This window comes from Heliconius melpomene, chromosome 16 (assembly GCF_056956725.1).
Source record: "Heliconius melpomene rosina isolate 202511_hmr_F chromosome 16, ASM5695672v1, whole genome shotgun sequence".
NCBI lineage: Eukaryota > Metazoa > Arthropoda > Insecta > Lepidoptera > Nymphalidae > Heliconius > Heliconius melpomene.
In genome coordinates, this window is record NC_140404.1 from 4873282 (window position 1) to 4884793 (window position 11512).

The 11512-nt window shown below is 31.3% G+C and overlaps 1 protein-coding gene across 1 annotated transcript; it reads right to left on the minus strand.

Annotated features, from left to right (window-relative positions):
- Positions 1-3141: 3141 nt before the first annotated feature.
- LOC146530765 (hypoxia up-regulated protein 1-like) lies at positions 3142-11048 on the minus strand. Its single transcript, XM_085199246.1, has 9 exons — positions 10887-11048; positions 10458-10774; positions 10030-10172; positions 9485-9645; positions 8962-9116; positions 8219-8429; positions 7455-7687; positions 6795-6906; positions 3142-6257 (listed from the first exon to the last, which is right to left on the minus strand). Exons 1-9 carry the CDS (start codon positions 10899-10901, stop codon positions 4887-4889), a joined length of 2718 nt encoding a protein of 905 aa, XP_085055372.1. The 5' UTR covers positions 10902-11048; the 3' UTR covers positions 3142-4886.
- Between the last annotated feature and the right edge of the window lie 464 nt (positions 11049-11512).

Sequence of the window (11512 nt, forward strand, 5' to 3'; positions counted from 1 at the left end):
TCTGGTGGATCGGCTTGTTCGTCCGGCGCGGAATGCTATTGTTTTTGTCTCTGTCACACATATGCCATTATTTATGTTGTCTCTCTCGTTTAGAAAGGCGCCAATGCGCGGGCGCCGACTTCTTCCTCTGGGATGAGATTCAACAAAACAAAAGCTCTATTGAAACAAGTTACTGGTAATGCCTCAGGTGGTTAAGAACTGTGATTTTGATTTTACTACAAATGGGCAAATACAATGATTTTTTCACTATAACAAACAATTACCTATACTTCTCACATAAGATGCTTATTTTAGATAATAACATGTGTTGCTTATATTAATTAGGCGTTAATAACTAAAAGTAAGTTAATAATAATATTTTTATAATAAAAAAAATATTGGACAAGAGCTTTTCAAGCTGTCTCTTTAAAGCGTCAGCGCGTGGAGGCGTACATCAGTCCACACTTCGTATTTATTTTAATAACGACCCGAACTCCGAATTCCTTTCCTCTTAAAACGTTTAACTTGTTATTTAATTCTATCTTCACTGTTTTGAATTTACATTTTTTTATGTAGCTACAGTTTTGATATGACCAAATATATATTTTTTTTATCAGCTTCACGCCGTATCCCGCACACAGCAGGGTAGGCAGAGGGAACCTAGTTTTAAGACACTGTTCCCTGTTTCCTGCCGAATTCTGGAAATATTGCAGTTAGTACGTACTATATATATCTACTCGTATGTATATAAATAAACATTTTAAAGCAATAAACTTTGATATTTTTATTATAATTTATTCATCATGTATATCATAAAGACTGATAATGAAAAAAAACATCTACATTTATAATGGCAGTCCATCTCAAAACCGGTGTACTCATATGTTTCGCGTAATAACTCGTGTTTGAATCAGAGTTGTTCACTTTTAAAAGAATTTTGATTGCTTTCAATGGAAAACCGAGTGTAATATAAATCGTTTTGGTAATGTTTTACATGAGTTGTGTCTTGTAAATCATATTTAAGAAAATTACAGCAGTTTAATAGATTAATGTATGATTAAATAATAAAACTATTAAATACAGAAAAATTTCATTCAAAAAAGTTGTTTTTTTATAACATAAATTTAAAATTAAATCAATTTAGCTTCACGTTTTATTCCGCACACAGCAGGTAGGCAGTGGGAACCTTATGTTAAGAAACTGCGTTCCCCATTTTTATTTTAACATTTACAAAGAAAAAATAAAGGTATCAAGTAATAAAATACTTTTATAAAATAAGAGCCTAACAAAATAACCAGAGAGAGCTTAAAGTTACTATTTAAGTATAATTCCTGAAAATCCAAGAAAAATTTAGTTTGTTAATTTTATTTGAAAAGTAATAACAAAAAGTTCATGGTAATAGAGAAATGTTAGCTTATGAAATTTATATTTGAAGCCAAAAGTTAGATATACGTTTTGAAAATGGACTATCATAATTTGTTAACATTTTTTTTTTATTTTCTCCCTATGGTTTATAAAACACGGCGTTGAGCACCGTAAACTCTGGTGGAAACTACTACTATATACTGGACAACGTGTGAATCTAAATAAAACCGGCTAAGTGCTGGTTGAACTCGCGCACGAAATTTCCATACCATTATTCCATATAAGCAAACAAAAAATTCACATTTGCTATATGGGAGCCCCCTTAATTATTAGTAATTGTCGTTATAGCTGCAATAGAAAATTCCACTGCCTATCGCGGTTCATGAGGGTTTATCTAGTGACAAACAGACGGACAGAGAGCAGAGTCTTAGTAATGGGGTCCCGTTTAACCCCTAAAAATAAAAAAATGTATTTAAATCTCTATCTATTCTTTAGTATATGAAAACATAAACATCTATTAACAAAATAAATAAAAGCTCAACTCGGTTCTCATAATAAATCATTATAAAAATTGAAAGCTTAACCTTATCTAACGATTATAAAGCTACAAACGTCGCCATTACGATACAAAAAAACAACCTATCATATCCTACTAATGAATAAATATAATGCAATTATTTCCTTCGATTTCCGGAGCAATTTTTTTATAAGATTTATGACATTTCTCGTATCTTCATTCTTGTTCTATCATTTATCTCACATTTAATTTAGAATCGAGTTCTCGAGCTACATTCCGTACAGGTGAACGGAAACTAGGGTTTATTGCTTCGATAAAACAAAATATAAATTATGAATTACTAAGAAGACAACTTTTTACTAACTCCTAATGGCTCTCACGTTGTGGATGTTGTTAAACTAAAGAGATTTCTATCTAAATTTTGTTTTACTTTTAATGTGCATTTAATTCCGTAGTCAACGAATTAGGGTATTTGACGAGTTGTTATTTTTTATTTATAAATGGAAGTTTACACTATTATGAGATATTGAGGTACAAGTAGATTCATTAAAATAACTACATATATTCCAAGTAAGTTAGTACGTAGACGATCGAATCAAGTTTTTAATTTCTAAAATCTTTTCTATTTATTTTTCAGCTTCACGCTGTAAGTCACGCAGTCTAAACTCGTCTTTGAAAATTTACATATTTCACATTTCCTTTTACACGTATGTAAGTACCTATCTACAGTTTTTTTTAGATCGGGAACCTATATTACAAATATAGGTGCATTTCTTGAATTAAAACTAGACCCATTTAAGAGACTTAAAAAAATATAATGGCACTTTCTAAAGGAAATTGGAATACGTGTAACTAATAAAGCTTACCGCACGCAACGATACTTATGGAATCAAATCAAAACGTGTTGTTTTTATAGAACATTAGCTCCCATGGCGGCTAGCTGTATTAGATTTATTACACCAAGTTTTAAAACGTACCTATATAGGTACTAAAAAACTTCCGTACCAATTCAAGTACCCCACTTTCCACCGAATTGTAGAGGCATTGCATGTTGAGTGGCGGATCTCAACGCCGCGCTTTGCCTCGACACCAGAGCGAATAAATGAAAAACTTAAATATTTAATTTCCTCGAGTGGGAATCGAGCCAACAACCTTTCGCGTTTACATCCACACTTTGTAGCCCTGCGCCACGATTGGCCACTGTTATTCAATTAGATTATAATTCTTTATCTCATATTAATCAAATATCTAAAGGGATATATTATAAATAATAAAACAAATTAATCATTTAATAATTTATTTCCGTTTATTTGCGAATGGTTATTGAATATATCTCACATAAAACTTTACATAATACCATAAAGTTTCCCGGTACACATAGCGACATAGTACTTAACGCTAACACGACAAACATACAAATTATACATACTCAGGTATTTTTTTGTTACATCATTCATCCGTTTTACGCAGTATACAAAGTGACTCAACTTAGTGACGCTTCACTCTGCTCTCCACTTTCCGTCAATTTAGACATTTCATCGTGAAACAATAGTCAATACATCGTTTCTCTTAGACCAGAGAAATAAATATATTTTGTGTAAACGTTTTTTAGATGGAACTTGAACCCACAACCGATTGCCTAATAAATATAATATTTGTGTAGTTCAAATGTCGAATTGTAGAGTCGTAGTAATTAATTCATTTCAATAACATATTACATCAATGGCCAGCAAGTACCAGAACAACTAAACAGACCTTCCATTAGCTACAATATCACATAAAATTTCTCAATAAACATTTAGTTATTCAATGAAATAAAAATGAACTAGCGGTCCTATCTGGGGCTTCATCCGGGTTTCGCACGAAAATAAATAAGAATGGACGTAAATATGACAGTGGTGTTATACTCCGTTCCGTAAACATCTGGCCAAATAGACAATTACATTTTAATTTCTTGAAATGCCATTCTATATTAATTCTTTAATTATTTCATTGATTAACCAATATTATAATCTCATATGATTTGGGGCAAAAAGTTTTTCGAAATAGCCGCGTTCATAACAATCCGATAACAAACTTGAAATATTAAAAAAAACATTTTCATTAACAACCAAAAATAAATATAATGTTTTTGTATATCAGAACTAATTTGTATTTTTAATTGCTGCAAATAGTAACTTTGGACTTAAGTACTTAATCTTCAGGATTTGTCATACTAAACGAACATGTATTTCATTTTAATTTGAAATGAAATATTAATCAGTAATTTCATTTAATGTTAAAATCCATTTTATTACAAAATTAACCACATTAAAAATACAAATTAGTTGTATTGTTCTAAATAAGAAATATTCAAATAAAAAAAAAGGAATTGCGGCCAATTGAGATTTTATTAAGAGTCAAAACGACGCGTTCGCTTTTTGCACTAACGTTTTCTATTATTATTTCAGTACATGGTATTAAGTATATTAATATTAAATGAGAGCTTTGAAAATCTATAAATATAATATATGTAAGGGGTAAATGACACACATACAAACTTATACTGTAATAACTTAATTGTAGTTAAGCCTCCATTCCATAGGGGTATGACACTATTTAAGAAAGCATATTAAAAATAATCATGACAAATATTTTATAGTAACAATTTTTTTATATAGACAAACTTTTAAATTCGTTGCTTTCAGTAAATAAAGGGCTGATGTCACTATCAGAGACATCAATTATTATTTAACTGACAGAATAGTATAGTCAAACAATTAAGTAACCAATAACATTAACAAATAACAAAATATACTTAGTAAAATTTCAATGAGTTATAAGCTAATTAAAGTTTCTAAATACTGTTATGTGAAATGACTTAAAAACTTTAAAAAAATATATTTAATCATACCCCATAATTTATGATTGGGACTTTTTTTATCTAAACTTGTGCTTTGAATTCAGTACAAAAAGGGAACACACCTATTTTCAAAGTAAAAAACTAAATTAGACTAAATAAATTAAATTTTTCCACACATCACTATTATAATTCGGAATGTTCAACATTTTCTTCTAGCTGTGGTATTTCCGTAGTTTCCTCGGCAGCTTCCGCTTGGCCATTTTCTTCGACCTCTTCTGCTTCCTCAATAACTGGTTTAATGTCTTCTTTATCTTCTATGGTTTCCGTTTTGTTTTCATCTTTCTTAACTGGTTTCTTGGGTTTCCAAATTTTCATTTTGTTAAGTAAATATTTCACTTCCCTGTCGAGATTGGTTATTTTTTCTCTAATACTATCTACAGACAATTTGATATCATCATTCTTTTTCAAGGCATTCTGTTCCTCAATAGATTTATCCAACCATGATTCGGTCTCTTCAATTTTCTTTTCTAGAACATTTATTTCGACTTCCGTAAATATATCTCTTTCGGAATTTGCTTCTTTTGTGAAATTTTGAGCCATTTTCAAGAATTCCTTTGAACTATTAATGAGGTTACGTACAGCATTCACTGCATCTGGTCTCTCTCTATGTTCCCAGTGCTTGTAGAATATGGGATTTGTTTTTTCCTTCAATATGTTAAGCTTCTCCTCATACATTTCTGTTTCGGCATCATATCCATCATCGTACAGCCATTCAGAGATTTCAGCGCAAATCCTTAGTATTTCTTCTATTTGTTCAGGTGTACCGCACTCTGCGTACTCATCCATATTGATTTTCAATTGAGCATCGACGACGAAAGCTTCCAGATTATTCAATGCCGTTTCTCGTTCTATACGTTTCTTATCAACATTATTCAATTTATTTATTTTTGTTTTGGAAATTTTAAATTCGTCCGATGTTAGCGGCAATAGGGTTAGTATCTGTTCATCTGTTTGAATTGGCTCCTTCATTACTACGATTTTTGGTTTAGGTTTACTTTCAGCTTCTGTCGCATTTTGTTTTTCCGTACTAGTCTCATTTGCTTTGGCCGTATCATTTCTTGCCTCTTTAGGCTTTTCCTCCTCCTTTTCTTCGGGTTTTTCTGGTAATTCAGAATCCGAACTAAACAATTTGCTAATAGTGCTACCTATTTTGGACAAAGTACTATCTTTATCGTCATCTTCATCTGTAACAGTTTTCTCCGCAACAAATTCTACATTAACTAAGTTGAGTATACCAGAATCGTCCATATTGAAATGCGCTTTAATACCCTTATGTTCGATGTTTTCTCCTGTATTCTTAGCTAATACATCGCTAACACCAGACAGTACTACTTGTGATAGGTTCAATGACCCGATGCTCATTATTTCAGTCGACGGGATGTGGTCTAATTCTGCATAGTTAACATTAAAACTGAAATCATCTGAATGTTTGTTGAATGTGATGACTTTCTTTTGAGGGTAGGGATTCATTGGTCCAAATAGTGTTCTTTTTATCTGAAATATAGAAAATATATTTAATCCTCTAATTATTGTTAGCAGTAATCAAAATGTATGATGGAAACAATAATTAAAAGTAAATAAAATATAAATAAATTTAAGGTAACCCAAAGAAAACAGAAACAGAACAGAAAGCATTAAGACATTTAAACAAGATTTTGTAATAAAATTTTAAGCTTACAGTTTCCTGAAATGAAAGAAAAATAAATCAATATTTTAAAAAATCTACCATAAACTATTGTTACTTTCATATTTTCATTAATTATTTAACCAAATGAACTCATTTATTATGTAATTATTAATATACATAATATACATTGAGGCAGTCAGGGTACAGTGCGATGGCTGTGGTTTCAATTTTCACTCAGGGAAACAAAATAATTTCCTCGCTCTGGTAACAAGGCAAAGCGCGGTTCTGGCTTCCGCCACTCAATACATAAAGCCTCAAGATTTCGGCAGAGAGTAGAGATACAAGAGTGTCTTAAAGCACCTATAAGCGACATATAGCGTAAAATAGAAATTTAAAAAACTAACCAATTTATCATTGCCTTCAACATGTCTGGTGAACACAACTTGTATGGGTAGTATGACTGCATCTCGTACATTGAGGGGAGCAACCTTATATCCAGTTGCTAAAGATGCTGCCCTATAAAATATAACAAAATTATACATAATTATTACCATTATACAAGATGTACATCAGATCCACACAAATATTATATTCAGTAAGCATATAATTATGATTTATCTTCTAGTTCACATACACTAAATTTACAAATCCATCCATCAAGAAAAAAATATATAGTCTTAAAAAATATCTTAAACACAAGCGCTATATAATGTGCTTAGAGCTATAAACCATATGAACCGTAACACAAATGGTTTACTAGTACCCTCTGAAGAGATTTTATGCTCAAGTCCTGAATCCATCACCACACCAGCTCGCTATTAGCATGATGTTGTATTTTGACCTAAGCTACAATTATTACAAATGGTTCAAATTCTGATTGTGAATCTTTAATACAAAATTTACTAAGGCTTGACCTAATAACAATGTGTAAAACACAACAAAGTACACACGCTTCCAATGTTTTACATCAATAATTCAATAACTGAGACCCTATTCTACTTAAACAGAATGGAATTTTGGGTTATGCCATCCAACAACTTATGTGAGTGATGCATCATGCCTACCTGTAAACCGCTCCCATAGTAGCAGCTTCATCAGCATTGATAGATCGTGAGAGCTCAAGTCCACTGGTGGACTTTAGCACTTCCTGTACAGCAGGCACTCGGGATGCTCCACCGGCCACTACAAGACGAGCTCCGGTCCCTGAACCAGCTGCTGCGGCCACTGCGCGTTGAATTACGGCTGACACTCGTGGGTAGAGATCGGCGCACATTGATTCCAGGTCTGCCCGGGACACCTGTTGGTATATTTTTTTTTAAATGAAAGCATTAAAAGTAATTTTACATTTAATTTTGCCATATGTTTTGTCTACACTAAAGTAAAACTTTCAAGATGTAAGTATTATTTGTATGGCAAACATTTATTTATTTTTATTTATCCTGTATAAGTAGATAATGTACAGGAAACTATTTATTTATTTTGTCTGTTATCATATATATCAAATATATGATCTATATATAAACGAAACTCTACAGATACATACTCAAAAAAACATCATTGAGATGTGGGATTTTAATTTTGGAATTGCCAAACTGGTGAAGAATATTAATGATATTTAATATGGTACGTTATTTTCCATTTTTAACCGACTTCTGTAAGAAAATAATTAGGTTATCAATTCAACTGTATATTTTTATGTTTATGACCTTTACTTTAAAATCAAACTTGACTTCAAAAATACACTTTGCTTATAGTCACATTTTTATAATATTAAACAAGACAACTATAGACAAGACTTATTTGGATAAATAAAATAAGTTAAACTCACCAAGTGTTTGAAATCTTTATCATCCAGCAGGCTCTCAATTTGGGCATAATGTTCAGTATTGGCAGACAATACAATTTTAACTCTCTCTGCCTCTCTTAGTAACTTCTCCATAGCGCGAGGTGAAGCCCTGACGTCGCCGCCGCCATTCGCTTGCCACGCTTTGATTAGATGTTCCCGCAAACGTAATGTCATTTCTAGTCCTCCGAGTGTTCTTGAAATATAATTATAGATAGGAGTACGGAATCTTATGAAGACACTCTGAAGTTCAGTTTCCGCTGAATTTTCGAGACATTGCGATTTGCATGGCGAAATTCGACGCCGTGTTTTGCCTTTTACCAGAGCGATAAAATGAAAATATTGTGTATTTCATTTCCTCAAGTAGGAATCAAACTCACAACTGTCGCGTTTGCAGTCGCACACGATAATGCCACCCCGCGACGACATTCTCATTATATTTTTGGATAATACCAGACTCACCATTCTCAACTTTGTTTTCTTTCTATAACTTTTTTCAAAATAATAGTAGTAATTCGATTGGAGTAGCTGCTAAATCCCCATTCATAGAAATTATTACAATTAAATGATTTTGATTTCCTTGCTCTACTAAGATAATAAAGGTTGTGTAGAGTTATGCCACTCAACACACAATGCCTCGAAAATTGGCAGATGGGTGAAGTTCTGTGTCTAAACCCTCTACCTACCCTAAAAATCCTACAGAAAGAAATTTATATAACTTTTTATACCTATCATATCCAACACCAATGACTTGCAACTGTGGAACTGTCTCAACATAGCCTTTGTCCTTTATTTTAACTGTTTTGAATTCAACTAGGGCAGCTTTGGTGGAAACTGCTCCCATGTCAAAGAAGAGTGTGTACCATGCGGTTTCATTAATTTCCTGTATAAAAAATTGTATTTTATATCTTTTTTATATTTAAGCTATATAACTTTGGTATTAGTGAATGATGTATGAATAAAAGCATTTTCCAACTAAGATTAAGTGTAATTAATATTCCTATTACAACAATCTATGCAAAATCTTATCAAATTTAAAAGAGCCATTATGATAAAATTAAAAATAAGATCTTAAACTTAATAAAATTAAAAATAACTTTTTAAAAGTGTAATTCATTAATAAATAAAATTTCACATTGTAAAAATTAAATTTGTTCCAGTACATTATTATATGAAAATTAAATCTTAAGATATCCCAACAAACATATTTCTTGGGATATCTCAGTAGTTCATAGTGTAAAATAAACCCACCTTTCTCCTAAATATACCATAGTTTATGGCAATAGCTGTATAATCATTGATCAACTGCAGCACATTGAGACCAGCGAGTGCCGCTGCCTCTTTCATAGCTCTACGCTCAACTTGGTTGAAGTAACCAGGGATTGTTATGACACATTCAGATATAGGTTGACCTTAAGGAAAACATATAGATTAAAGATTAAAAAACTAAATAACACATACTTCTACACCAAGTACTACTGGTGCTACATAATCCTCCTGTAGCTGTAAATTATATGCTGAATGCAGGTGGCCTATTGAACCACCGAAGAGTTACAGATAAATCTAATAAAAATTGTTAAAAAACAATTATTTTTGTATTAAAAATATGTAATTACCAATTTTTAAACAGTCACACTATATCACAATATTTGTTAAAAAAACATATCAATGCCAAAAAGCAAACTTGTGAAAGTGTGAAGGGCCTTCTTTTGAGATATGACAATTTTGCTTTCCGGGGGCTATATATTTAATCACTTATGATAGTAAATGTAAGAGATCTATATCTAATATCATACCATGGCTTATTTCAGCAAAATCTTTGGCCTTCGCCAACAATTGTGCAACAAGCTCTTCAGGTGTATATTTAGTGTTGTCATCATGAACAAACTCAGGTGTCCCTCTGTCTGTTGGTAGTATATCATAGTATGGAAATCTTTCTCTAAAAAAATGAACAAATAATAAAGTAATAATTAACTCTGGCCTATGCAATGTTAGTTAAATGTTACAACAGGAAATATATTTCCCATATTTCATTATAAAATTAGAAAACTATGACATGCAGCCATTCTGACTTTTAAAATGCTATTACAAGCAGGTTTGCTTTATTATTAATCTAACTTGAAGTATAATAAAGTATAGGATTTCGAAGCAGCAAGTATAGCACTTGATAAAAAATAAAAATGTTTTTAAAATCTAATTCGCTTATAAATTGCATTACACTTACTTGTATGCTTGCACTAAAGGATGATCATATGGTTTTCCTAAGATGTCCAGGAGATATTTGTATGAATTCTTTGGGAATCGCACGCCTACTGTAACAGCGTCTTCTCCAAATGTCCTAACATCATCTCTAAATGCTACAACAGCTGGCGTTTTCCTCTTAGATTCTTTATTAAGGACAATTTCCATAGGGACACCAGGTGACACGATACCAACTTTCATCCATTCTGATCCGAAATCAATGGATATAACTGCTGCTGCATTTACTTCTTTGCTTATAAGTATTGACAATAATGCCAAGCACGTTACACTATACATTTTCTGTGAAAAAGAAGTATAATATTCTTTTTACATGATATGCCGAAATTTACTTAAGTAAATGACTTTTACCTGTCAATGCGGTCTCATGTTTTATAAATATATGTGAACTTACGATAAATAGAGCCATTTCCCCTTATAAATTCACATCCAGTCACTTAAACTTGTATATTTTCTCTGTTTCGATGCTGAAATAATTAGAATGTCTTGTACATTATTATTTTACTAAGTGGGCCAGCTACTTTAGTCCACGTCAAGTTTAACGTGTTTTCTTCTTTTTGGCTGATGACGTTGTTGCCAGAACATTGGTTAAAAATCTATAAATTATAAAACAATTAATGCGTGTTATTATTACAAGGTATATTAAATATACTTAATATTACGACATTTAATTTGTAATATGTACCAATAACGATAAGTTACTCACTTGTAAATTTTGTTCTATAAAAACTCAAAAAGTGTGATATTTGAAAAAAAAAAGTAATGAATTTTTAAAGTTATATTTTGTAATTAAATCCGTTGTAGTAGGGATGTAAAAAAATATTAAGGAAACTCTTATATCATAAATTAAAATTAAATTGTAATTATTTTATTTAATTTATTTAATAATTATCCATATTTTTTGGTACAATTAAATTACTTCTTTTCTTTTATGATAAATTATCAATAAATAAATATTTTTTTATAATAATGCCATGCATGTCCATCCCAGCAATGAGCTGTCAACAAAGTCATAGTAAA

Excerpts from the sequence above, each read along its gene's own strand:
- LOC146530765 (XM_085199246.1), bottom strand. Across the intron at positions 9,117-9,484 it reads ATGGTATATTTAGGAGAAAG|GAAATTAATGAAACCGCATG; the intron begins GTGGGTTTATTT and ends TTTTTTATACAG. Across the intron at positions 6,907-7,454 it reads ACTATGGGAGCGGTTTACAG|GGCAGCATCTTTAGCAACTG; the intron begins GTAGGCATGATG and ends TATATTTTATAG.